The sequence below is a fragment of the Callorhinus ursinus genome, unplaced genomic scaffold (genome assembly GCF_003265705.2).
Source record: "Callorhinus ursinus isolate GAN/ISIS: 27379988/994484 unplaced genomic scaffold, GSC_fseal_2.0 scaffold45, whole genome shotgun sequence".
Taxonomy (NCBI): Eukaryota; Metazoa; Chordata; class Mammalia; order Carnivora; family Otariidae; genus Callorhinus; species Callorhinus ursinus.
Window position 1 is genome coordinate 2,055,749 of NW_027397107.1, and position 25,742 is coordinate 2,081,490.

At 59.9% G+C, this 25,742-nt stretch overlaps 1 protein-coding gene and 1 long non-coding RNA gene across 6 annotated transcripts in view; one reads left to right on the forward strand and one right to left on the reverse strand.

The window, feature by feature from the left end:
• Nucleotides 1–15,134, forward strand: part of CEMIP (cell migration inducing hyaluronidase 1) — a 196,156-nt gene extending 181,022 nt beyond the window's left edge. For 4 of the 5 annotated variants that reach the window (XM_073882175.1, XM_025893245.2, XM_073882178.1 and 1 more), the window contains 9 exons: nt 220–400; nt 1,472–1,687; nt 4,240–4,451; nt 5,193–5,378; nt 7,414–7,618; nt 7,787–7,873; nt 8,526–8,683; nt 10,896–10,996; nt 12,660–15,134. In XM_073882175.1, the coding sequence (XP_073738276.1) occupies nt 220–400; nt 1,472–1,687; nt 4,240–4,451; nt 5,193–5,378; nt 7,414–7,618; nt 7,787–7,873; nt 8,526–8,683; nt 10,896–10,996; nt 12,660–12,787 (1,474 nt within the window). In that variant the 3' untranslated portion in view covers nt 12,788–15,134. The remainder of the gene's footprint in view (nt 1–219; nt 401–1,471; nt 1,688–4,239; nt 4,452–5,192; nt 5,379–7,413; nt 7,619–7,786; nt 7,874–8,525; nt 8,684–10,895; nt 10,997–12,659) is intronic. The other variant, XM_073882177.1, reaches the window with a different exon arrangement.
• Nucleotides 15,135–15,278: 144 nt separating this feature from the next.
• LOC141370794 (uncharacterized) lies at nt 15,279–24,466 on the reverse strand. Its single transcript, XR_012375138.1, has 2 exons — nt 22,243–24,466; nt 15,279–15,514 (listed from the first exon to the last, which is right to left on the reverse strand). It is a non-coding gene; the product is annotated as an uncharacterized lncRNA (long non-coding RNA).
• Between the last annotated feature and the right edge of the window lie 1,276 nt (nt 24,467–25,742).

The window sequence follows — 25,742 nt, forward strand, 5'->3', positions numbered from 1 at the left end:
CATCTGACAATCATTTATTGACATTTACTCTAACTGTAAATGTTATCTCAGTGAATTAATTAATGAATCAATAATGCCCTGCAGTGAGGGGTTGCTGGAGGTGGGGATCAGGAATGGTTTACCCAGGAAGTCTCTGTTTTCATCCACCTTGGAGGGTGCAGACAACTCCATGGCATAACATGGCGATCAGCCTGACATCGGACTTCCTTAACTCCATAGGAATTTTCCGATCCGAGGAATTCAGTTCTATGACGGCCCCATCAACATCCAGAACTGCACTTTCCGCAAGTTTGCGGCCTTGGAGGGTCGGCACACCAGTGCCCTGGCCTTCCGGCTGAACAACGCTTGGCAGAGCTGCCCTCATAACAACGTGACCAACATTGCCTTTGAGGACGTCCCGGTGAGTGAGGTGCTGGGGCAGGCTCCCAGCAAATCCAGACTCTGGGCGGTGATTCACAAGTCCCCCAGGGCTGGAGTTTGAGCTGTTGCCACCACCACAGGGAATGAACAACTTCCTCCAAGCAGGCTGGGCCACGTCCCAGCCTGTCGGCATCCAGACTGGAAAAGTACAAGTGTAGGTTGCCCCACAGGTCAAGTCTGGCTACGTAAATGCCCGCTTGCCCTCACCCCGCTCCAACCCCCTAGAGCCTCTCCAGGGGCTCCTGCCAGACTCAAGGGCCTGAGATTGTTCCTCCAAGGGCCTTGGTTTTGACCTCCTGAGTCTCGTGACAGGGCCACCTGAGTGGGTACAATTAATCTAAAATCCCAGGGTTTCCAAGGCCCTCTTTGCTAAAGGTGCTCTGCTCATCTCTCCCGGAGAGTGAACGGGGTCCCCCCGGACACAGACAGGTGCCAGCAAGGAGCTGCGGTGAGGAGAGCAGGACAGAGGGTTGCCCCTTGGGGCTGGGCAGGGCCAGACGGCCTGGGGCATTTACTCTGGGTTATGGACCTCCCAGAACTTTCTCTTCCTCCCCCTGGTCCTCCTCTGGGCCTGCCCTTGGCCTGTCTGCCCAGCACTGGTGGGCCGAGGGGAAGGAGTGAAACTTGTTACTTCATTTCTTTACTCAGGCCACTGGGGCCTGGGAGAGGTCAGTCTTGGAGACCCCCACGGCTGGTGTTGAAAGACTGTCTTGATAAAACAGCACGTACACACACACACGCACCCTGCGTCCCCTCCACGCATCGGAGGACTCTCCAGGGTCCCCCGCAGCAGCCGGGCCTCCTGTGGGCAGAGGCCAAACGGACATGTTGCGTCTAGAGCTGAGGCCGGTGAGCGTCCGGCTGTTTGTCTGGCTTCCTCTGTGAGGTCAGCCGGGACGTCAGCCGTGAGGTCTCCTGCAGCGCCCAAGAGCGTCTTGGCTTTGGCCAGGGTGTCATGTCCGCGGGAATCGGAAACTTCTCCCTGGCCTGATGACGGCCGCCGTTTCCCTTCAGCTCTGGCCCAGCCCTCACTTTCCTGGGCTCTGTTTAGATTACTTCCAGAGTGTTCTTCGGAGAGCCCGGGCCCTGGTTCAACCAGCTGGACATGGACGGGGATAAGACATCACTGTTCCATGATGTCGATGGCTCTGTGTCCGAGTACCCGGGGTCCTACCTCACCAAGGACGACAACTGGCTGGTCCGGCACCCAGACTGCATCAACGTCCCCGACTGGAGAGGGGCCATCTGCAGCGGCCGCTACGCACAGGTGGGGAGGCCAGGGCGCCCCTGGGGCCACCCATCCCGCCCCCACCCCCCAGCCCTGTGACGAGGAGCGCGGGCCTGCCGCAGGCCTGGCTCTGTGCCGAGCAGGAGATTTGGGTGTCTCTCCTCTCCGATTTTTCTTTTTCTCTTCCCTCCTCACCCTGTAGAGTTTTCAAAAAGTCAAAGTGAAAACACTTCATAGGCAGAAAGCAGAAGGCCTTGGAAGGGGGCACTCTGAGGCCAAGGGCTTGGATAAAGTCAGGCCCCGGGGCATCGAGTCGGCGCGAAGATGTGGGCAGAGGTGAAACCCACTCCTCATCTGTGAAATGGGGATAATAGCTGAACCTCCTTAACGAGGCTGTGGGCGTGGGTTCATATACGGATGTAAAGTGCTCCACCAGCCTCAGCCGCCAGAACTGCGGGGCAAACCATGCGTGTGGTCTCAAATCGTCTAGAAGCTGTGTCAAGGCTAGGAAGAAAGAAACAGGGGAAATTAATTTTAATAGTATTTAATAATGTATTTTAACAGCACACTCAGAATACTATCGTCTCAACATGTAATCGATGCATAAAAATCATTAGTAAGGCACTTTACATCTATGTATTTGTCTTCCTGTTCGAAGTCTTCAAAGTCCCCACACCATTTGGGTGTAAATTTTCAACAAAGTGGAAGCGAGTCCCACGGAAATGATAAAGTCACGCTTAGCGGGAAAGTATTTTACACTGCCTTCAGTTTGAAATCTAAATTAATTAAAATGAAATTTAAAACGCAGGTTCTCAGCCACGCTGGTCACGTTTCCAGCGCTCAGTGGCCCCGCGTGGCCAGTGGCTGTTGTATGGAACAGCACGGGGAACATGGTAGAACCGAAAACCTTCGTTAGCTATGATGATGCTCCCTTAGTTAGTACGTGGCTGGTGAATAAAGGAGGAGGAGGCATGCCCAAGAGAATGAAGGTGTTACAGGTGGGGGAGCCCGGCGAGCCCAGTGGCCCCGGAGGGGGGACACGCGTGTGAAGAAGGAGGTCGCCCTTAGGGACCACCTGCCGGCAGGTACTGCGGGCATGAGGAATGGGGGTCGGGGCGGGCAGTGAGAAGGGAGCTGCAGGAAGTCTGGGGTCTGGGAGAGATGGGACAGGGAGCTGGCGCCAGAGAGGGGAAGGGGCCCCGGGGCCAGGTGGGCACTCAGAGTCTGGGGTGCTGGAGAGACAGGCGCCGGTGGAGTAGGAGGGCCGGGGGGGGGGGGGACAGGGCCGGACTCAGGGCAGGAGGTCGGGGCCTCTGTGCGATAGAAGGAGAGGCCGGATGGTGGGCTGAGGAGGGTGGTCCCCGCAGAGAGCCTAAGGGTGGGAAGAGGGGCCGGGAGGGTGGGGGTGCCAACCAGAGGCTGGGAAAGCCGGGTGGAGCCTGGAGCCAGGGCAGGGGAAGGGCGCCCACCTCCCTGCTGGAGAGCCCCGGGGGGAGGTGGGCCTGTGGAAGGATCCGGAGAGGCTCCTGCGGCCTGCCTGCTCGGGGCGAGGGATGCGATGCTGGGGGAGCTGTAGGCGACCTGGCCCCTTTGGGAAGGCACGCCGGGAGGTGGGGTCAGAGTTTGCCGATAGACGGGATCGGGTCCTGAGGAATCAGAGGGTGACGGAACCCTGGGCCCTCGTGCCCCGAGGGCGGGCCCTCCTTGCGGCGCCCCTGGGTGGAGCCTCCCACCCTTTCCTTCCCACACGTTGCTTGTCTTCTTGCAGAAACGCTCTGAGCGTTAGCGCTTTGCCCAGTTATCGGGACGGGCTGCTGCCTCGTCAGCTCTCGCAACCCCTCCCTTCCCTTTGCAGCTTGATCTTCCCTTGAACTTGTGCTTCTCCTGCGCGCCCAGCTATGGGCAGGGCCAAGGTTTCCCTCTCCATTTCGTGGGCAGCACAACCGGAGGGGAGATGCCCCCTCCCCTCCACGTGCCCAGTGGCTCGCGGCCACGGGGACGTCGCCGTGGGAATACAGGACACCGTGTCCTGCTGAGGCGGGCCCACAGCAACCGGGCTCTTGGTTCCGCGGGACTTCCCGTGCGTTCTCTGAAATGAGATGCCACTCACTGGTGCAGGGCGTAGTGACACAGGGGCTGGACCCAGGGAAAGGGAGGGAGAAGTGGCCACACGCCCCGGGCTGTCTCTCCGACGCAGGCGGGACAGCAGCTGGGGAAAGGAAGCGGCTTTCGCCGCGGGATTGTCCAAGGTCTCGCCCCCCTCCCCTTCCTCCTCCTTCCCCCCCCTCCCCTCCTTCCTCTGTTTACTTTGGGTTTGCCGCGTGACTATGAAGCCAGCCCCTCCCCCGTGTCCACTGGGATGTCCTGGACGGAGCCCTTTGCTGAGCACGCACAGGGAGCCTGAGCCGGATCGCGCACCCGCCAGCAGGAAGATATGCCCCCTTATTTGGCCGGTGGTTCACGAATCCTTAAAAGGGCTCCAGGAGAAAGTTCCTTTGAAAGTGGGGCCTGTAGTCCGATGTTAACCAGACGCTCTTGGAATAATCCCTTGTAATTGTCCTGATGTGTGTTTCCTTTTTGGGTTGCAAAAGATGTACATTCAGGCCTACAAGACTAGTAACCTACGGATGAAGATCATCAAGAACGAGTTCCCCAGCCGTCCCCTGTACTTGGAGGGGGCCCTGACCCGGAGCACGCACTACCAGCAGTACCAGCCGGTCGTCACGCTGCAGAAGGGCTACACCGTGCACTGGGACCAGACAGCCCCCGCCGAGCTCATCATCTGGCTCATCAACTTCAACAAGTGAGTGGGTGCCCAGCCGGAAGTGGCGTGACCTGGGGATGGCCGCTCTCCTGGAGCTCAAGGCCGCGGTGAGGACGTCCCACCGTGATGAAGTCCCAGGCCAGCCCACGTCAGGCCCACAGAAGGACTCCTCTAGAGGGGCCGAGAGCAGCCGGTAGTTAGCGATCAGAGACCGGGCTGAGCCCCCTGCTCTGGGCGCGGCTGACCTCAGGCACAGCGTCAGGCTCCAACAGGGGCTATTGCTCTGCCACATCGAGGAGCTGGGGCAACCAAGGGAGGTGACATGACAGCATGTCACTCAGGATCTGGCCTCATGGATGGAGGCTGGTGCGCTCTCTGTGAACACGGTCACGGTCTCCCTGGGAGACAGACATCAGATGTGGAAAAACGACACCCACAGACATGAATGGGCCCTGAGATCGGGCTGGGCCAGGAGGGCTGAGCCCTGTCCTCCAGATCCTGGGCTCTTTCACAACAACCCGGACGAGAGGGCATCTTTCTGCTCCCGGTGGAGCACCCCAGTGTAGGCCTGGGAGGCGCCAAGCCACCGTGTGCCGGTGAGCCCCTCCCCGCCCCCAACACACTCCACACAGACCCCGTGACTACAGTAGTAGGTGGTCCTTCGGGACCGCCCGCTGCGGAAATGGGGGAGGATGGCTCGGTCTCTCTCCGGGGTGTGCCCCGGACGCTCTGTGGCCCCGGACGTCCCTTCCCGTAACCTGACCCTCCCTCTGACTTTAGGGGCGACTGGATCCGAGTGGGGCTCTGCTACCCCCGAGGCACCACCTTTTCCATCCTGTCGGATGTGCACAACCGCTTGCTGAAGCAGACGGCCAAGACGGGCACCTTCGTGCGGACCTCACAGATGGACAAGGTGGACCAGAGCTTTCCGGGCAGAAGCCATTACTACTGGGACGAGGACTCAGGGTGAGGAGCCCCCGCTCGGCCCTGTGTGGCCCCCCTGAGAGCCACCGGCGAGTTCCCGGCTGGTGGCGTAAAATGCTTTGCTAGGGGCTTCGGTTCAAAGGCTGATGGCGCCATCCACCGATGACATCTTCCAAGCTGCCAAGCTTGGGCGTAAAAAAAACATTCCATGAAACACACACGGGGAATTGTAGGAAATGTGCCTGTTTCAGGAGCAGAGTGAAAGCAGTGAATCTTAGAACGGAGAAAACGTGGTGCGTTAAACCTCCGATCCTCACAGGCCAGTTGGAGCAGGTGATGTCACCCCTCATCCGGAGCCGGGGACGAGGAGGGAACGGAGACGGATCAGCAGGGGCCCGCCCAGAGGCCACAGCCCAGTCTGGGCGCGGCTGGTTTCGAACCCAGGCCCATCTGTCCCCAAAGCCCCCCACCCTTGTGCTAAGTGGCACCAGGTTCTACTCAGTAGATACAACAGGGATGGCCCGTCTGTCTGGAGATAGGGAGCTGTTTGGTCCCCTCCCCTAAAAAGAGTAAGTCTGACATCTCAGGAATGCCCGCACATCTCCGAAGCCATGAGGCTGTCGACGGCCAGGCCCTGGGGAGTCCAGGGAAAGGATCGCTTTACAGTCATTTTCCCATTCTTTTTTTTTTTTTTTTTTTAAGATTTATTAATTTGAGAGAGAGAGAACGAGAGAGCAGACAGAGGACAGGCAGAGGGAGAGGAGAATCTCAGGCAGGCTCCACGCTCAGGGCAGAGCCCAGTGAGGGGCTGGATCTCACCACCCTGCCATCAGGACTGGAGCCGAAACCAAGCATCAGACGCTCGACTGACTGTGCCCCCAGGCGCCCCATCTTCCCACTCTTGTATTGAGGCGGAGGCTAAGGGGGTCCCTAGCAGGTGCTCTGTCTCTCTGGAGATGAGCTGTATCAGTTTGATCAGAGAGAAATTAGAATTTGAAAGTCAGAGGCATAAGTAAAATGCTGGCGCGGGGGCCGTGGATAGCGCCCCTTTCCTCACGTGACTCCTCGGCCACCGTGGGGCAGACGAGGCGGCCCGGCGAGGAGGGCACGGCGCCTGCTGGTGAAGCGGCCGCTGGAGCACAGAGCTCCCGATAACGACCCCAGGCAGCGGTGAATGACCGCGGACGCCCCGCAGACAGCCCACCGTCAGGACGCAGGGCGCGGGGGGCAGACCGGGGCGCCCGGCCTCCGTCCCCGCAGTCAGGGCGCGCTGATGACGAGGCTGTGCCTTAGTTCGGTTACACGCTCGGGGACTGGGAGCCGGGTTACAGGATGTTGGTTCCTATGTAGAAGCCCAAACCGTCGGGCTTCCCCAATTCTCGGGGCCCCTCTGCCCGGCCAGCATGTGTCTCTGGTGCCACCAGTGTGGGGTGGGGTGGGGGTCGCGGCATCGGGCTCGTTGGGCGGTGTGGGCACAGCCGAGGGTCAGCCCCAGGGACAGCCCGCGTCAGATGTGCCAACAGGTGGGAACCACCAGAAAGCTCTCTCCGGAACTGAACCAACAGCGATAAGCCCCAAGTTAGTGCCTTGGCTTGCTCACCATCTGAGCCCCTGCACCCCCCCGGGCCGCGTCTGGTCCTCGCCCCAAAGCGAGAATCAGTTCTGGTCTGGAGGAAAGCCTGGCAAGGAACTGGTAGCACGCTCCCGAGCCGGCGCCGTGAAGGGACAGACCGCCCGGCTCCGTCACTGTGCAGCTGTGGGGTCCAGGGCAAGTCCCTTGGCTTCTCTGAGCCATGGTTTCCCCGTCTGGGAACTCAGGACGGTAACGGTACCTACCGCTCAGGATCGTTCGAGGGTTAAGTGAGATACTGTGTGACTCTGCGGCCAGCACGTGGCATGGCGTAGAGCAGAGGGTCCGCCTTAGTGTTGTTCCCTCCATCCGATGCATTTCTCTCTCCGACCGCAGTGACCCAAGACAGACCCGGCCCACCGGCCGCACTAACGGGGGCCGGGGGGGGGGGGAGGGAGGAGGAGGGCTCCCACGCCAGAGCAAACCGGCCGCGCTCCCTGTGTGCAGGCTGTTGTTCCTGAAGCTGAAAGCGCACAACGAGAGAGAGAGGTTTGCCTTCTGCTCCATGCGAGGCTGCGAGAGAATCAAGATTAAGGCTCTGATGCCCAGGAACGCGGGCGTCAGCGACTGCACGGCCAGCGCCTACCCCAGGTTCGCCGAGAGGGCTGTGGTGGACGTGCCCATGCCCAGGAAGCTCCCCGGCTCTCCGCTGGTGAGTGGCGGGGGGCGACCCTTGCCTGTACCCGGGCCCAGACCCAGGGAGGGCCCTTCCCGGACATCCGCCCGGCCCCCCCAGCCGATGCGGTGACTTCCGTACCAGAGGACGCGGGGGACGGCTCCCCAGACCCAACAACCGCGCCCGGCTGTGTCTGTTTTCCAGAAGACAAAGGACCGCTTCTTGGAGGTGAAGATGGAAAGTTCCGGGCGGCGCTTCCTCCACCTCATGAGCGACTTCGCGTACATTGAGGTGAGCGGCTCTGGCCCTGCTGGGGGCGCTGGGGGACTGGCTGGCCGTGGCGTGGGGTCGGTCTCCTAGGGCTGTTGTCACAAGCCTTCCTCCTCCGGGAAATGGATTCCCCGGTCATCCTGGAGGACAGAGGTCCAACGTGGTGGTGGTGGTGGCGGGGGGTGGTTTGGCAGGGCCGGGTCCTTCTCCAGGCTCCCAGGGAGCGCCTGCCCGGGCCTCTGCGGGCTTCTGGTGGCTGCACGCCGTCCCCGGCTCGAGGACACGCCCCTGCATCATCTGCCTTGTCTCCACGGCCTTCTCCCTGAGTGTGGGAGCCCCGCACCCCCTGCCTTCCTCTCACAAGGACACCTGTCGCTGGGCTTAGGGCCCATCCTAAATCCACAGGGATCTCACCTCCAGATCCTTAACGTACTGGCATCTGCAAAGACCCCTGGTCCACATAAGCTGACTTCCACAGTCTCCGAGTGATGGGGCCGTCATTCAGGGCCCTGCAGAGGGCTACAGAGAATTGATGGAGGAGGGTCTTATGCTTGGAACAGCTTCGCAGGCAGGCTGCCCTCAGGGTCCACATGGGAGCCCCGGAGCAGGAGACCCCGGGGCCTTTGCCACCCTCGGGCCCCCACGTCACAGCTGTGTTGCTTTGGGCCGGCAGGTGGACGGGATGAAGCACCCCAGTGCAGAGGACGGCCTCCAGGTGGTGGTGATCGACGGCAGCCGGGGCCATGTGCTGAGCGAGGCGAGCTTCCGGAACGCCATTCTGCAGGGCATCCCATGGCAGCTGTCTGAGCACATCGCGGCCATCCCCGACAAGTGAGTGTGTGCGCGGCAGACCCTGGGCCAGGCCCCCTTCCTGGCCAGTCGGCTCCGTGGGAGCTCGGGGAGTCTCCGCAGTGAAGGGCCCGCCCGGCGACCCGTGCCGGAGCCCAGGCCGTGCTGAATGCAGGTCAGGCCGAGGTGGCTTGGGCTGCCTGCTTACAAGTGGGAGGCCTGGCCTGGCCCGCTTCCCGGACCACGGCACACTCCCAGCATGATCTCACGCCTCCCACACTTCCACTTCGATCCAAATGCTGGTGGCTTTTGAGTGCCTCCAGCCCAGACCTCTCCTTGGCCCCGGACATTCCTGTCCGGCTGCTCCTTGGGCAAGGCCATCTGGACGTCTCCTCTAGGACTGACTCTCGCCATCTGTTGTCTTCTAACCTCCCAGACCAGCCCCTCCTCCTGCTCGCTGTGTTTTGGTTCATCAGCAGCGTCCCTGCAGACAACTGCACCCGAGTCTGGGCGTCCTGCTCGACTCCCCCTTCATTTCTCCTCTGTCCCTGTGTCCTCATCAGCCACTTGCCTGAGCGCCCTCCTGCTGGTCCTCTCAGGGGCTGCCCCGCGGGCCCCTCTGGCACCAGCACCCCGGCTCAGCCTCCTCCCGGGCTGGCCCGTCCGCCTCCCCGGTCAGGCCCATCCTCCCTGCGGACTGCTGGCTTGAATTCTTAACTGTACCTCCTGCGCCCTCTGCTAGAAATCCCCGGAACTCCCAGCACCTTCCCAGTCTAACACACATGCACCTCTCTGGTGAGGTCTCTTCCAACGCAGCTAGAAAGCTCTGCCTCTACTAAAGCACTAGTCTTGGTCGGACCGGGGACATGGCTGCTCCCGGGATCCAGGGTATGTATGCACTTCTGAATGTGGGGCCCACCTCTAACTCAGATGTGCGTTTCTGGCTTAACTGGGTGGAGAATCCACTGAAGAGCCAGGAGCCGGCACAGCAGGAAGCCTGAGTAAAGTGCTCAGTGTGGCACCTGCCACACAGGAGGGGCTTAGGAAATATTTGTTGGTAAGAACAAATGTACTTCACTAATGCTGAGTGTGTGATGGGCGCGCCCAGAGGACAGGGGCTCTGCTTACACTCAGTCTCTGTGTCATCCCCCACTAGGAGCTTCTTTAGCATTGCACATTCGTGCAGAAAGATCAGATTTACTGATCTGGGGAAAACACATTTTTCATCTTGAGAGCCGTAGTTTTCATGCCTTTTTTGGCCAGAGGATTTCTTCTTGAAATGAAACAGGATGCAGAAGTCTGGAACAAGAAGGGAAAATGCAGAGCCACTCCGTTTAGGGGAGGGGCAGAGGCATGGGACCCCTCCCCCCCCCCCCCACCCAGGGCTCCTCTGGGCCGGGGCAGTAGCCCCATGTGCCTTGCAGGAGGAGCCCTCACTGAGAACCTGCTTCTGCTCCCAGTGGGACACAAATGGGGGTGACAGTGGGTTCCAGAACTCTGTGCAGTCTCTCCATGTCTGGACTGTGGTCTGTGGTTATGGGATTCCTTTGCGATGTGAACTGGAAGCCCCACTGGGCTTCTGTTCCTGGGGGAGGTGCTCACTTCCTCCTGTCTGGCCCGGCGGGCTGAGTCTGCCGCCAGGAGCCTGTGTTCCCAGCACTTTGGCCTGAACACAACCAAGGCAGGGGAGCCTTGCTCCGGAGCTGGGCTTTTGCAGGTTGGAGTGCCAGGCTGGGAGCACCCCTAGCTCCGGGTCTCTGCCCCCGCCCCCGAGCATGGCTCCCCTTGCACAGGCCCTCTCACACACTCTTCTCCCCGGTCTCCCCATTTGCAAACCGAGCCGTAGTGCTGTCTTGCCTGAGCAGAGGGAAGGGACGTGAAGGCAGAGGTTAACCCTCCCCTGAGCATGTAGTAACCCCAGGCTGTGGCTTTCTCTCTAGTCCTAACCAGGAGGCGCAAGCTGATGTCCCTCCTCCACGTGCCGGCCCCAGGAGAGGTGTGCTCCGCGCACCTACTCTGTCCTCACTGGGGCCAGGCATGCGTGGGCATCAGGCCGGGGGTGTGTGGGAGGGCTGCTCAGGATGTCGGTCAGCACACGGAAAGGGCCGGTCGGCTCGGCACACGGGACAGGCTGCCCTTTCCCAAATCCCCGGTCGGACCTCTGGGCACTGCTGACTGCCCCCCCCCCGACCACCACCACCGCCCGGGAGGAGCCCTCCCTCTCTGGCCCCTAACGTCCCCTTCTCTCGCGCAGCTCCATAGTGCTCATGGTGTCCAAGGGAAGATATACCTCCAGGGGCCCCTGGACCAGAGTGCTGGAAAACCTCGGGGCACACAAGAGCCTCAAGTTGAAAGGTAAGTGGGCGTCCACGGACTGTGGGCCCAGGCGCCTGGGGCGCGGTGGCTGCTACCTCCGTGCTTCCCGCCAAACCTCCAAATCCTCAACACAAGTGGTGGCCTTCTGGAATGCATGGGCGAGGTGCCGCCTGCCTCCATGCCACACGGCAGCTCCCTCTCAACGCGCAGCCAGACACTGCAAGGGACTTGCTAGAGCGGTTCACCCGTCTGCTCGGCAAGTGCACCCCGCTTTTGAACAAAAGTATCCGCAGAAAAGTGGCTTGATCGGACCGTCGTCCCAGGTCCTGCTGCTCAGCCGGGCAGGGCCCACGTCCCTCTCCACGCTCTGGTAGTCGTCCAGCATCTGCACGGCGCGCTACAGTCCGCATAGCTGTTGTTTGTCCCTCCCTGCCTGGGAGAAAATGGAAGCCCGAAGATTGTAGGTGGCTTCTTCAAGGTCACCCTGCACTTTGGTGACAAAGCCCAGCACAGACCCCACAGGGAAGAAGCCAGCCTGCCCAGAAATGCTGGCCTGACACTCATCACTGTCACCACAGGCTGTGTGGGTGGGGGGGGGGGGGGGGGGGGGTCCCTAGGGAGGCTGGGAGGGAGGCAGAGCGAGTCTGTGGACACTCATGTCCACCATGGTCCACGTGTAGTGTGCAGCCCCGCCCCTTGCTGAGTACCTTATAATTCATGAAGAACCGGGACATTCGGTGCCCTTATTCCCATTTCAGATGGAATTAGACACTTCAGTAACTTGCCCAAGGTTCGAATTTGGATCGGAATGTTTCTAGTCCAGACCAGTCAGAGCTGTTGGCTGCCATGCCATCCTGACCACGAGAAACATCTAACGCGGGTCACCCGTTAGGGGTGTTAGGGGTGTTAGGGGTTAGGGGTGTTGACCCCGGCGGCGGTCACCATCATAGGGGATGTTAACTCCAGGCAGCTCCTGGAGAAAAATCAGGAACGATGAATGAAGGCCCTTCAAAGGAGCCGAAAGAGAACCGCAGGGAGAGAGGTCTCTTCTCCAGCTCAGTCCCAGAATCATTTTGGGGCCTCTGTCTTTTTAATTAAGACCCTGTGGCCAAAAGCTGACATGCCTAAGGTGACCTCAGTCAAGTGGTGCTTTCCCAGTGGTGAGAAATGTGTGCTGTGTGCCGGGCTGGCCGTTCCTCGGTGTGGACGTACAGCCCCACGCCCCTCAGTTGAGCTCTGAATGCAGGAGGGAGACCGCTGTGTGGGGCTGAGGCCTCGACATCTGGTCGGGCTGCTCCGTCCACTCTGTGCCCTGGACAAAGTCCTTCTAAGGCCACAGCATGTGGGAGCAGGGGAGAGATCTTGTAGAGGTGCCCATCCCTCGTGGACAGATGGGGACGCTGGGCTTCAGACAGGGGTGGGGGCTCAGCTCAAAGGTGGCAGGCGCTCCCGGGAGATGTCCTGTGTAAAGCAGAGCCACCACCCCAGGTGGCTGGCCCCGAGGCTCAGGTGACACCCCCGCGTGCCCCTGGAAACGACATCAGGTACCATCAGCAGCCGGACACAGCTCTGCCGGGGGGCACCAAGGAGGAGAGGGCTCCCTGGTAGGGGCAGGTGGACGGCGACAGGGAGCCCTACGAGGTGATGGGGTGTGGACATTCTCTCGGGGCTTCCGGTCACGGTACCCATCCCTACTTTCCAGAGAAGATGGCATTCGTTGGCTTCAAAGGGAGCTTCCGGCCCACCTGGGTGACTCTGGACACGGACGACTACAAGGCCAAGATCTTCCAAGTGGTGCCGATCCCCGTGGTGAGGAAGAAGCAGCTGTGAGGAGGCCTGCTCGCGGTGCCGCCGCCCTGCGCGGTGACGGCAGACCCCAGCGGACCCCGGCGGCGGCCCCTGGCACAGCGGCATCAGCCGCCCGGTGCTGCCCTCCCCCTGCAGCCCCCACTCAGTGTCTCCCTGCAGCCCCGGGGAGGCGGAGCTGCCCACACCGGAGACCTTCTCTTCCCTGCAGCTTCCTGGGTGCTTCTCTCCTGTCTGTGCCTCTGCAGGGGGTGGGGGGGGGTGCGTACAAGGAGCCCGAGCTGTGCTGGCAAGCGGGTCTGCTTCGGCGGGAGCCCCGATGCAGCCATTCACAGATCCCCATGCTCTCCAGCACGCGCAGTACGGGGTGGAGACAGGAAAGGAGAGACTGGTCTTCGGTCTTTGGGAAATCTCTGTTCCTGTAAGCAAGCACCAACCTTCGTGGGGTTAGGAGCCGGCGTGTAGACAGCACTCGCCAAGGCGGGACTGGCTCCCCTCGGGGAATGGGCGAGCCCTGCCTCTGGAGGGGTTCAACCTTTCCAGAGACTTCAGGTCCTGGGATGGGGGGAGGAATAGGTGACCTCGAGGCCCTTTCCGTTGTGAGATTCCAGAAGTCTGTGGCTTTTCCTACCGCACACAGAACCCAGCTGTAGATGAGATTCTTTCGGGCCAGCACCTGTGACGCAGGGTGCCCGGGGCATGCAGGGTGGTGAGAAGCCAGGCCTGGAGTCAGGGGCTTGCGGGCTGGGGGCACGGGCGGTCAGGTATGCATGCCCTCCGATACCAGGTAGAGAATGTGAAGGGGGGATGAAGAGGACCCACGCAGGTGCCCTGCAGGGAAGGATCCCGCGAGCTTGGGTGGGTCAAGAAGCTTCCCACAGGAGGAGGAAGGGGGCCTGCAGGAAGGAAGGGCAGGGCATCCTGGTGAGCAGAGGGGTTCGGAGGTGCAGCCCTTCCCGCCTGCATCTGCCAGAGCTGGTGACTGCAGGTCACCCTCTGCCCGCCGCTTGCTGGCCCACTCATCACAGCCAAGCATGCGGGGGCGGGGGCTGGGGGGCTTATAACGCCCCCGCGGGGAGCACTTCGGTCCCCAGCCAGCCCCCTCTGACCCCAGACGGGGGTGGAGCTAGGTTGAGAGAAGTCAGCTCCTATTTGGGGCCTCATGTGCTCTTGAATGGGCTCACCCCTCAATGAGCCTGGGGTTTCGGGGTTGGAAAGGACCTTAATGATGACCTAGTCCCAAACCCTCATTTTTTGGATGGGGCACGTGAGACCCTGACAAGGGGAAGAACCACACAGCCAGGCCGGGGGCCGGGCCAGGAGCCCCATGCCCAGCACCTGCTGCCATACCACATTGCCTCAACAACTGGCCCCAGAGTGCCTGCACTCCCGAGGGAGCTCCCCCAAATGGGGCCAAGACCCCTGGAAGGAAAAAACTGATCAGAATAGAGAGAACTGGCTGATGGCGCTTTCCCCCCTGGCCTTCCGTGCACATAGGGCTCTGTCCCGCGGGCTGGCGGCGGCCCTGCAGCCTCCACGCTGTTGCAAGCACCGGCCGTCCCTCGGGAGGGCTCACCGCAGCCACGACCCTCCCACTGGCGCCCCTGGTGTGCAGGCGGGGCCCGGGGGACTGTGTCGGGGCACACTGCCATGCTTCTGGTGAGCCGGCGTGGCTGCTCCGGGGGGCCTGCCGAGCTGCGGGGCCCACCACAGGCCCTCAGCTACTGCTCGCCACCCTGCAGAGAGCTCTGAGAAGGAGGGATGCTCCTGATCTCTGCTGAGGTCCCTGGGTCACCGGGGGCTCCACAAGGAGCTGCGTTTTCCCCTCTCCTGTGCCAACCACAAACCCTTTCTTCAAAGAGGGCTTTCTTGGCTCCCTGTGCCTGGCTGTGCCCATGACACTCGGGCAGGAGGCCCCCTCCCCAGGCTGAGCCGACACCTCAGTTCTCCCAGCGGCTCGGAGGTGGTGGCGGGACGTGGCAGCTCCCCAGGCCCTACTCCCGGACAGACCCCTTGCGGGCAGCCGCGTGGCCCTGCAGAGGGGAGCCGAGATGACCTCAAGTTCGTGGCTACGGTTCTGCGGGGTTTTCAGACTCTGTCAACGCAACGGGTCTCACACTGTGAACCACTTAGGATGTGATCACTTTGGGTGGCCAGGAACGCGGACTGTCCTTGGTTCGGTTACTTTCCAAAATGATGTATTTGAGAATCCTCAGAGTTGTACATATGTCTAACAGTGCAGCATCTGCACACTTTCTCTCCGCCACCCGTCACCACAGCTGGTGGCCAGGCGCGTTCTTGGTGGCATGGATGGTCTTGTGGCTTGGAACATTGTCCCTATGGTTCTTTCTGTTTGTCAGCCTTCACATGAGTTGGGCCTTTAGGGTAAAGGACACTCCTCTGAAATGCTTGTCTCCTTCCTGTTGCCGACATAGCGGGTCCTTTTTCGGGAATTCAGTGTATAGTGTGTTTTGTATGTAAACGTTTCTTAAAGGCGCCACCACGAACAAAGACGTATTTTCTATTTATTTATTATATATGCACTTGGAGAAGTCATTGTCAGAGAAATGAAGAATTGTCTTAAATGTCGTGTGTGGGTGGCGTGCCCAGAGCCTCCTGTGGGCAGCAGAGGACCTCGGCTCCGGTGTGGAAGATCTTGCTGTACCATAGTAAACATACAAACGATCTCATTCTCCTGCCTGCGTGTTTTGTTGTTTTCCATGAACGCGGCCCTCATTTTAAGCTAGACATCTAAGGAAAATAAGATTGACGAAATTAGCCTAAGTGCCTCTCTCGTTTCCCAGAACAGCTGCAACTATCCCATCATTGCCCTGCCCCAAGGGGGCGCCCGCAGGAGCTGGTGCGGCTGGTCCCGCCAGAGAAGCTGTCGTGCGTTCACGTGACCGGCCAGGCCCAGCACGTGCCCCGTCCTCCTCGCTCCCAAGCCGTCCGGAAGCTGTCAGGGCAGCTCTGCCCCTGGGGGTAGCCAGGAGGGGCCGACAGGGTCTTGGCTCGAAGCAGGACTGTCTCTTCCTCCTGGACGCCAAACACGGCGTCCAAGCACCAGCGTGCAGGTGGAGAAGTAGGTCCGAGCCAAGCTGCCAGACAGGACAGGGCAGACGCAGCCTAGCGCGGGCCCCTCGGCCGCACCGGGAGGGGCTCGCAGGATCTGGGGAGGAGGTGGGAAGCGGAGCCTGGAACGGGGTGGCCAGGGAGTGGTGTGAGCTGCGCCGCCCCACAGGCAGCCACTAGCCAAGACTGCCGGAACTTCACCTGCAGGCGGAGGTCACACTCGCACATTCCTTGAGCAACTGTGTGGGCTCCAAGCCGGGTGCTGCACAGAGGGGGCATGAAAGAGCCCGGGGCGGCGAGCTGGCCTCACCCGGAGCGGGCAGGGGTCAGTGAGTGGGCTGCAGGTCAGCGACTGACAAGGGACGGGGACACGGCCCGGGAGGACAGAAAGCTGGCAGAGGTGGCGGACATGGGTCGGGGAGCCGCAAGAGGGGGAGGCCGGCGGGTGGGTTCCAGGGCCCCCGGGGTTGGATGGTGGGGGGCGGTCCCTAGTGACCTGGCAGCCAGCAGTGTCCCTGCTCGAACGCGCACAGGCCCGGTGACACGGGAACGAGCCCTGGGGAGGGGCGGGGGACCAGGCGGGGCCCCGGGAGACCGCAGCCGCGGGCCAACCCAAGAGCCAGCGGGCAGAGAGGTGGGGGCTCTGGGGGCTCTCCGGCCTTGGCTCCTCCACCCACGCCTACAGGGGGCGTCCCCGTGTGCGCGCAGACAGGCCAGCTTGGTGGGGGCCGGGGCCGGGGCCACAGGAGGGTCTGTAGAACGAGCAGGAACTAAGAAGTGAGGAAGGGCAGGAAGAACGTTCCGACAGGGAACAGGGCTCACAGGCCTGGAGGCAAAGGCCGGGGAGACAGCACGAAGCGGTGGGGGGCTCTCCCTACACGCCGGAGGGAAGGAGAGACGGGTGTCCACTCCGAGACACCCTGCAGTGGCCTCGAGAGGTCAGAGTTCAGACCATCTGCCTGCAATGCAATGGCGTGGAGTTGGAAGCAGGATTGGGGAATTTGGTCCCCACATCCAGGGGACAGACGGGGTGGTCCCCGACCTAACGTGGGCCTGCGTGTCCGCCTCGTGACCCACCACTGCGCCACCCACTTGTCCCCTGCCTGGCCCCAGGCACACAGAACTCTCATCACTTCTCACCCACCCAAGGCACCCAGGGCCCCCGCCATGTGACCTGTGACCTGTTCCCTGTATCGGGCACACGCTTCCCTCTCTCTCCTCCGCTGGCTGATGCCTCCTCTCTCCAAGGCGGAGTTCCACGCAAAGGCTTCTCGGACCCACTCGTGGCCCTGTGCACCTTCCTCCTTCCTCCCCCAGGACCCAGGGCCTGCACCCCCACGGCGCACACCCTGCCTCGGGCTGTCACTCAGCCCTCCCACCAGCCTCACTCAGGGCGGGACCACCCAACTTCCCACAGGGAGCAGAGTTGTGCGCTGTAAATGTGGTATCGAATGTTGAACGAAGGCATCAGCTGACCTGGTCTCTGCCCTCTTCACGGGGGCCAGGGCCCAGCTGCCCGCTGACCCCACGCTGAGGCCCCCTCCCCCAGGGGGCAGGGGAAGGAGTGGGAAGCGAGAAGGGGGAGGACCTCAGAGGTGTGTGGGTCAGCTCCAGACCACATGACACGGAGAGTGTCGCCTTAAAGCAAATCAAGTGAACTTTGGATTTCCAGCTCATGTAAATGTTATGGTTATACCACACCGGAGTCTATTAATATGCAATAGCATTATGTCTAGAAAAGCCAACGTATACACCTTAATTTTAAAATACTGTATCATGGGGCGCCTGGGTGGCTCAGTCAGTTGAGCATCTGCCTTTGGCTCAGGTCATGGTCCCGGGGTCCAGGCATTGAGCCCCACATCGGGCTCCCTGCTCAGAGGGGATCCTGCTTCTCTCCCTCTCTCTCCGCTGCTCCCCCTGCTTGTGCTCTCCCTCTCTGTCAAATAAACAAAATCTTTAAAAAGATTTTTAAAAATAAAAATAAAAAAATAAAATACCATATCCCTAAAAAACACTAACCCTCCTCTGAGCTTTCAGGGAGTCATAACCCCTGATCACAGATCACCAGGACAAATATAATAATGGTGAGCAAGTCTGACATATGACAAGAAGCGCCCAACTGTGGCACAGACACGTGAAGCTAGCAAAGGCTGGAAAGATGGCACCAACAGACTGTGATAGTGCACAAACACCTTACATCCCCTTGCTAACAATCGAAGACCCCCAGATCCCACCAAGAAAACAAAATTAAATAATTTGCTGACTCCAGGTTTATCCAACAAACATTGGCTGCTTAGGTGTCTCCAGTGTTTGGGGATCACCTCTTCTCTGAGTCAATGAACCTGCTCAAGCTCCCATGATTGGGAGAAGGTCAGCGCCACCCCTTACTGCCAAGTCCTGCCCGTGCATACACGTCCATGCACACACGCACACATGCACATACACACCCATGAGCCTCCGCTGCTCCCACGCACACACGCCCATGCACACGTGCACGCACACTCATGAGCCTCCGCTGCTCCCACGCACGCACGCCCATGCATACACGCATGCACACGCATGCACGCCCATGAGCCTTCACTGCTCCCATGCATGCATGCCCACGCACACGTGCACGCACACCCATGAGCCTTCGCGGCTCCCATGCACGCACGCCCATGCACATGTGCACGCACATGCACGCACACCCATGAGCCTCCGCTGCTCCCACGCACGCACACCCATGAGCCTCTGCTGCTCCCACGCACGCACACCCATGCACACACGCATGCACGCCCATGAACCTCCGCTGCTCCCATGCACGCACACCCATGCACACACGCATGCACGCACACACATGCACGCCCATGAGCCTCCACTGCTCCCATGCACAGCTGGCCTCCGCTTTGGACCTCCCTTGTCTGTTCCCTTTCTCCACTACACAATGACCTCGGGGAGAAACACAGCCCCTTTCCTTCTTGATCCCCCCAAATTATATGAACACAGGGAAGTTACTCATACGCAGCAGGATTTTGCTGAAGGCTTGGGAATATGGCGGAGCAACAACCTAAAATAGAAAATTAGTCATCATTGCCGCAAAGTTTGTCCGCCTCACGCCCCCCCCCCCACTCCCCGAGGCACACACCTTCAGTGAATTCCTGGGTCCGGCTGCTGCGTCAGGAAAATCAGAATGCTCCTCACCTTATCCAAAAGCATTGCTGCTTCCCTCCACTAACTACACTTAAAAAAGAAAATCGGGCGGGGCGCCTGGGGGGCTCAGTTGGGTTGAGCGGCTGCCTTCAGCTCAGGTCAGGATCCTGGAGTCCTGGGACCAAGCCCCGCATTGGGCTCCCTGCTCAGCAGGAAGGCTGCTTCTCCCTCTCTCTCTGCCACTCCCCCTGCTTGTGCTTTGTCTTTCTGTCTCTTTCTCTCTGACAAATAAATAAATAAAATCTTTTTTAAAAATTGGGCTAAGCATTTCTTTTCTTATTCAAACACTCATCTGGGTGCTCTGTGGAGCAAAGACGATTTTCTCCAGGCCACCACCTCGAGCAGCACCAAGGATCCGCAGAGCCCATGACTGTGGCGGCCCTAACATGATGGAGCTGTAAGCACACTTGCCTCTTGCAAGGACGAGTCTGTGCAGCGGGGCTTGGTGGGGGCAACGGGTGACAGTTACCCACGTTTTGAGCAGGTGCTGCCTGAGTCATCCCTGAAGGATGCGTGGAGAGGGCTGTTCTGGGCCCCATCACCCACCTCCAGACTAGGGAACGGAAGGCGAGAGACTCTGCCCAGGGGACCTTCCCTGACGGAAATTCCAAGAATAGAATGTTTCCCCTCTCTCCAGGAGTGCATCCCCCAAGCCAGCGGAGGGCTGCCAAGAGAACCTCTCTTGGGGAGATGGGGGTATTTGCAGGAAGACAAGACTGACATTTCACTTCTCAGTTGGATACTGCTGAGCCCCAAACTCACAGAGCCCCCAGCTGCTGCCCACGTGGGGAAGAGCGTCCTCAGGAGAGCTGTCCTGTCTCCCTGTCACTCGGGAGGGTAGAGGCTGAAGATGTCTCTCTGCTCACATGGGGGTAACTGAAGGAGGACACAGTGAACATGCAGTTCCCAGGAGAACAGAGTACAGCCGTTGGATGGATGCATGTCCACCTCTGGGCTGGGCAAGGATGCACGGGGTTTCCCATGAGCCATGGAGCTCACCCCCAGCACGAACTAGCCTGAAGGGCCGCTGCCCCAGATGGCTGCCTGCTCCGATGGGGGGATCCTTACTGGAAGGGCCTGTGGGGTGCCTCCAGAGGCAGGAGCTGAAGGAGAAAGTGGTTTTACCAGTGTCCAACTGGAGACTGTATTGCTCAGATCAAAGTAGGTAGGACAGTGTCCAGGAATAATCCAGAACACGTCCCAAGCTAAAGAGCCAACACTCGGACATGTGCCCTAACAGAGGGCACCTGAGGACATCTGCAATTGCACGGATTGGAGAAGGCTTGTTGCCCCTCCTCCTCCAGCCCCCCAGCTCTGTGCCCCAGGTAGGAGCCAGCAGGGATGGGGGGTTCGGGACGCAGAGCAGGAAGAGGAGAAGGTGCAGGTGAGTCGGCTGCAGGGCAGGACGAGAAAGCCCTGGTGTGCTGAAGCCCACGGTGTGACTGTCCCGACAGGGCCCGTGGCAAGCTGCAGAGCCCAAGAGTCCCATCCAAGGGAGCCCTGGTTCTCGCAAGCTGGCATGAGCGGGCTCCAGCCCATCGCCGGCGGGGGGCTGAGCAGCAGAGTGCTTGGAAGGCAGCCCTGAGGGAAACACCCATCTCTGTCCCGGTCTCTGGCCCACAGCAGACCCTCCCAGAGCCGACGGAAGTGGGTAACGACTGCACCCCCCTGGGCAGGACCACGTCCTCTCTGGTAGCAGAAAGAGGCTGCTAACACGGGGACTTGCTTCGTGGTGTCTTAAAGTGATTTCTTGTCCTTCCCAGGCTGAAGAGAACACACTACCTGTGGCTGAATAAAGACACAAAGCTGGGGATGGGGAGTGCTCTCCTGAGCAGTAACACTGAAGGTGAAGTCATCAAGATTGGTTGACAGCACTCCGTGGAATTATTAAAATTTAAAATCCTAAATAATACTGAAGACAAATCAACGGAGGAAACGAGCTTAAAATGGATCTCCCAGGTAAGAAGTCGGTATCTGCGGACATGCTGGGCCCCTCTGTGCGCTCTGCCCCGCCGTCCTCGGCCCGCCCCAGGAGCAGCTCCCTGTCCCTGACTGCCCGCGGGGCTGGCCAACCGGAGGCCCCTTCAGGAGGCGGGGGGTGCTGGCTCAGGGAATGAGGGTCGCTGCTTCCCTCCTTGCTGGGTCTCTGTGGGCTGGCGCTATCCCTCTAAGAAAGCCAGGGCCCTCTCCCACCGTCCGCCTGGGGCCCAGTCACCGCCCTCCCTCCTGGCATCCCCAGGCCTCGGGCTGGTGACTACTTCCCGTGGTTGCAGGCCCAGGGTCTCTGCCCCACTCCTGGCTGTGGCCCAACCTTTACTCAGAGCTTGCAAGTGGCCCCTTCATGAAATGATCCTTCTTAGGGCCTCCTGCTGGACTCAACTGATACTTTACACACAAGGTGCTCCTACAAAGTTTACGTAAGTAGGTGGCGGGTGGGCGGGGGGAGAAACCAGAAGGAAAACAAGAAGGGGCCATTCACAGAAGAAAACATACAAATGGGAAATAAATACATTTAAAAATTCAACCGCAATTATATGATGCTGATTGAAACAACAGTAAGATGCTGTTGATCACCCATCAAACTGACCGCTAAGGGACCAGTATGGATACTCATAGGCGGTGATCGGATGCTTGATGCACGGTTCCTATAAAGTGATTTACTATTACGTAAAAGTGATTTGAAGATGTGTGCAAAGTTTGGCTCTGGAATGGTGTCCAAGAACGCATCCTAAGCAGAGGGCTACGGGAGTGCATGAGGATCGGTGACTGGGGCCTTCGCTGCGGTGTTTTACACGGTAACGGAAACTGAAACATCCTAATAGTCAATAATCAGAGGGTGGTTAAATTGAGGCATGTTGCCTTTCCCAAAACAAGATTAAAAACGACTATGGAAATATGGACAATTACCAAAGCTGGTGACAGGGACCGGGAACCTGGCACACCTCACAAGCTGTTTTGTGTTTGCACACCTTCACAACAGTTCTGTGATAAAAGGCTTTGTCTGAAAGGTGGAAGTGGCCGGTTTAGGGAGTAGTTAGCATTACGAGTCAAGAGTCTTAAAAATAGTCCTTTTCCGTGAGTTACTAAGTACTTATGGGGCATTGACCTCAGCAAACAGAGCCTGGGTATAAAACTGCTCATTCTGGGATTCTTTGTACTCGTTTGACAGGGTCGAAGAAGCCCAATGTTCAGCTACACAGAACGACTAAATAACTTACGGTCTGCTTTGGTGAATTATTAGTCCTCGTTGAGATTCTGTTTCCGAGGAGTTTGTGGCGACACCCCGCTCACTCACTGGTGGAGTCAGTGGCAGAATCCCTGTGGATTACGGGTTGCAGATCTCAGAGCTCAGCTGGTCAGCATTCCCCACATCGGACGTGTTCACACACACGCACACGCACACACACCCTCCGGCTCTGACACTCCCACGCAGGGCCACGCTCCCACAGCCACCGGCCGCCTCCCTCCCTCCGCGTCCATCCTGCCCCCGGGCCATGCCCACGCATGCCCCCGGGCCTTTGCACCTCTTCCTCCCTCCTGGTTCCACCTCTCGAAAGTCTAAAGAACCAGCAGGCAGTGGCAAACTCCTCCTCAGGGGCTGTTCCCTTGTTTAAATTCCTTTGGGGAACACTGGTCTGGTCCAACTGTGGCACAGAGAAGTGACCGACATATACACGGGTTCAAAGCTGGAAGTAGGTGCCCCAAAGCAGAAACTACCACCCTTACCGTCAAGGGGCTCTACCGGAGGAGCAAAGGCCTCAGGGGGTCTGTAAGGAAGGTTCGTCCCACCCTAGGGGTTTAGGGACCCTTCCTGGCATTGGAAAGGGGTCCCTCTGGTCCTGTTTCTTCTAGATCCTGGTTTGTAAATCCCAGGCCTGGCAGAACTCATCACCCCTGCTTATAGAAGAGGTGAGGGTGAGGGACATCAAATACGGCACTCACGGTCATCCAAGTCAGGGCTGAGGCAGGAGGCGAGGATCAAAGAGGCCCCGTGTACCCAAGCCCGCGGCGAGAAGCCTCACTCCCCGGATGAAGAATGCTGGCTGGCCTGGCCGGGAAGAGCAGATGCAGAGCGGACCAGATGTCCCCAGGAATTCCTGACATTCCGGACGGCAGCTCTCCCTGCCCACGGTGCTCTGGGCTCCAGATCTGTGGGCTCAGATGCTTCACCTTGGAAGCTTCGGCAGACTTCTCTGGAGGACAGAGAACTGCCCTGGGTTTGCCAGGCACCGCGCTCCAAGCCTGGAACATCCTGCCAGCCGGGCCGCTCTGGTCCATCCAGGGCTGGATGGAATCTGAGCGGCAGGCGCGTGCGCAGAGAGGTGTGGGTCAGGTTGACAAGTCCTGTGAGGAGTCGACCAAGTGGCCTCGGCTACAGCTCAGGTGGACCAGATGGGGAAGGCCCCGGAGTTTCTGGCCTGTGACACTTGGTGGGACCTCCTGAAACGGGCCCACTAGAATCCCTGGCCCTGCAAATGGCACCGTCAGCCTGTGGTCCACCCAGGATTTGGGATTTCACTACCTGGCCCTGGTCTTCGCCCTTTGCGGGATGAAGGCCCTGCCGGAGTGCAGGCCCTGGGCCACACAAGGATCTGGGAGTGCAACACCAAGGGGGGGTGGCGCTCCTCCCTGGAAGGACACAGGCCACCGTGCTGCAGGCAGCGTGCGGGGCAGACGGCTGTCCTGCGCCCGAGGTGGTCTCCGCCATCCCCTCTGCCACCCCTTAGGGAGCTGTGCTACAGTGAGGGGAGCACAGCCCCCCCAGGCAGGCCTGGGCGGGAGGCCATTCTGCCTCCTCCCAGCTGTGACCGGGACAACTGGGTCAACCCCCATGAGCCTCTGTTCACTCATCTGAAGAACCCCCAAACGTGGCGACAGTTGGCACTGTGCAATGCTGTGCTGCGTGCTTCACATGGATTTGCTCACTTAACCCCCGTTATGCTCCCAGGAGGCGGGAACTTTCAGCCCCCGTGGGCCCGGGCCAGGTGCTTACTGAACGTGCCCACAATGATGCAGCTCTGGCAGTGGGGGGCTGGGGGGTCCAAGTGCAGACCTGCGCTCTAACCGGCCCCGCGCAAGCCTGTGGCTCTGCGGAGTGAGCGAAATCCAGTGTGCCAACAGCCTGCACACAGTGGGTTCTCAGAAGGTGGTGAACGTCACTGAGCATCTTTACCGCAGTCTCTGCCGAGAGAGGGACTCGCCTGCCTTGGTCACCTTACCCGTGTCGCCCTCACAGTTCCAGGAGCCCGCTGGTGTTCAGTGAGTCCTGGGTGAGGGAGGGGACTGGCACGTGCGTGCGCCACGGGGCCTGCATGTGGGAGCAGCCCCTTCCCAGGCAAAGCCTGACTGCCCAGGTTTGAATCCTGCCTTTGTCAATCCCTAGCAGTGTGACCTTGGGAAAAACCCTCCACTCCTCTGTGCCTCGGTTTCCTTGTGTGTAAAACGGGGCGTGGGGGGGGGGACAACGCAGCATTGCCTGCCTAGGGTCACTGTGAGGATGAACTGCATTAGGACGTGTGGACAACACACAAGGATCGGAGTCCTTCACGGTCCAAAGAGGAAGTCGGAGGAAGAGGTGTGTTCACATGTGCACAGATGCCTGGCAGGTGCAGACGGAATGGCTGGTTCCTGAGAACAGCGGCTGATGGACTCGCACCCCAGGGAGGCAGCCCGCGGCCGGAGGCCGGTCTCTGCTGCCCCCTAGTGGACACCCCCCTAATTGTTGGACGGACTCTCTAAATGGGAGACCCTGGTTGCTTTAGAGGGTCTGGCTGCCCGGCTGCCCCAGCAGTGCCCTGGCTCTCGGGGCTGGACGGTGGAGAGAAGGAACAGTTCCACTTCACTGACAGGGTCCCGTGAAGGAGGGGGAGGCCTCGCTGGCCCTGCCACGGCCAGCCAGCCCCCGTCCCCTCGGCTGGCTCCGAGGCGGGGCAGATGCGAGGCTCCGGGGAGGCAGGTAATGGGAAGGTGTGGAGGTTCTAAAGTCCGAGCTGAGTTTCTTGTCGCTGCCGTCCTCCTCCTCCTCCTCGGCCCCCCCCGCCCCAAATGAACTGGAGGGTCCGACTCAGCCACTCTCCTCTTCGGGCTTCTCCTTTCAGACCTGCATCCCCAGGAGCCCCGGTGAAGAGCCCGGTCCCTGCCCACCGCAGCGGGCCCTCGGCACCGAGCCTCAGACTCACCCAACCCGGCTGAGGGGCACCTCACGGCCTCACCACAGGAAAACACTTCACCAGATTTCGCACTGTGTTCAACAAAGGACACACACATTGCAAAACTAGGAAAGGGCAGACTCCTGTCCTTGACCAAACTAGTCAGGCTCCCCTGAGGATGCACCTCAACCAGGCCCCTGGCTTGACCTGCTGAGCCCAGTTTTGGCAGAGGACCCTGCTAAGTCAGTCCAGCACCTGCCCCCGACCCTTGACACCCAAGTCCTGGGCCTGCCTTCAGTCAGAATCCCGTGCGGCCAGTTTCGCAAGAACTCCCAGCCTTCCATCAAGTTCCTTTCACCCAGCCCTAGCTCAAAGGCCCCGGCTACGTTTGCTGTGTTCACCACTGGGGGCATGCCCTTGCTCCTGTTGTGACGGTCTTGAATAGTCTTCCTCGTCATTTTTAACAAGTGTCCAGCACACAATTTTTGTTTGACAGAATCCACCGATAGATTAAGCAACAAAGGAACAAATCACTTTCACAGGAGGGACTTTCAGTAAGCACAGAGAAC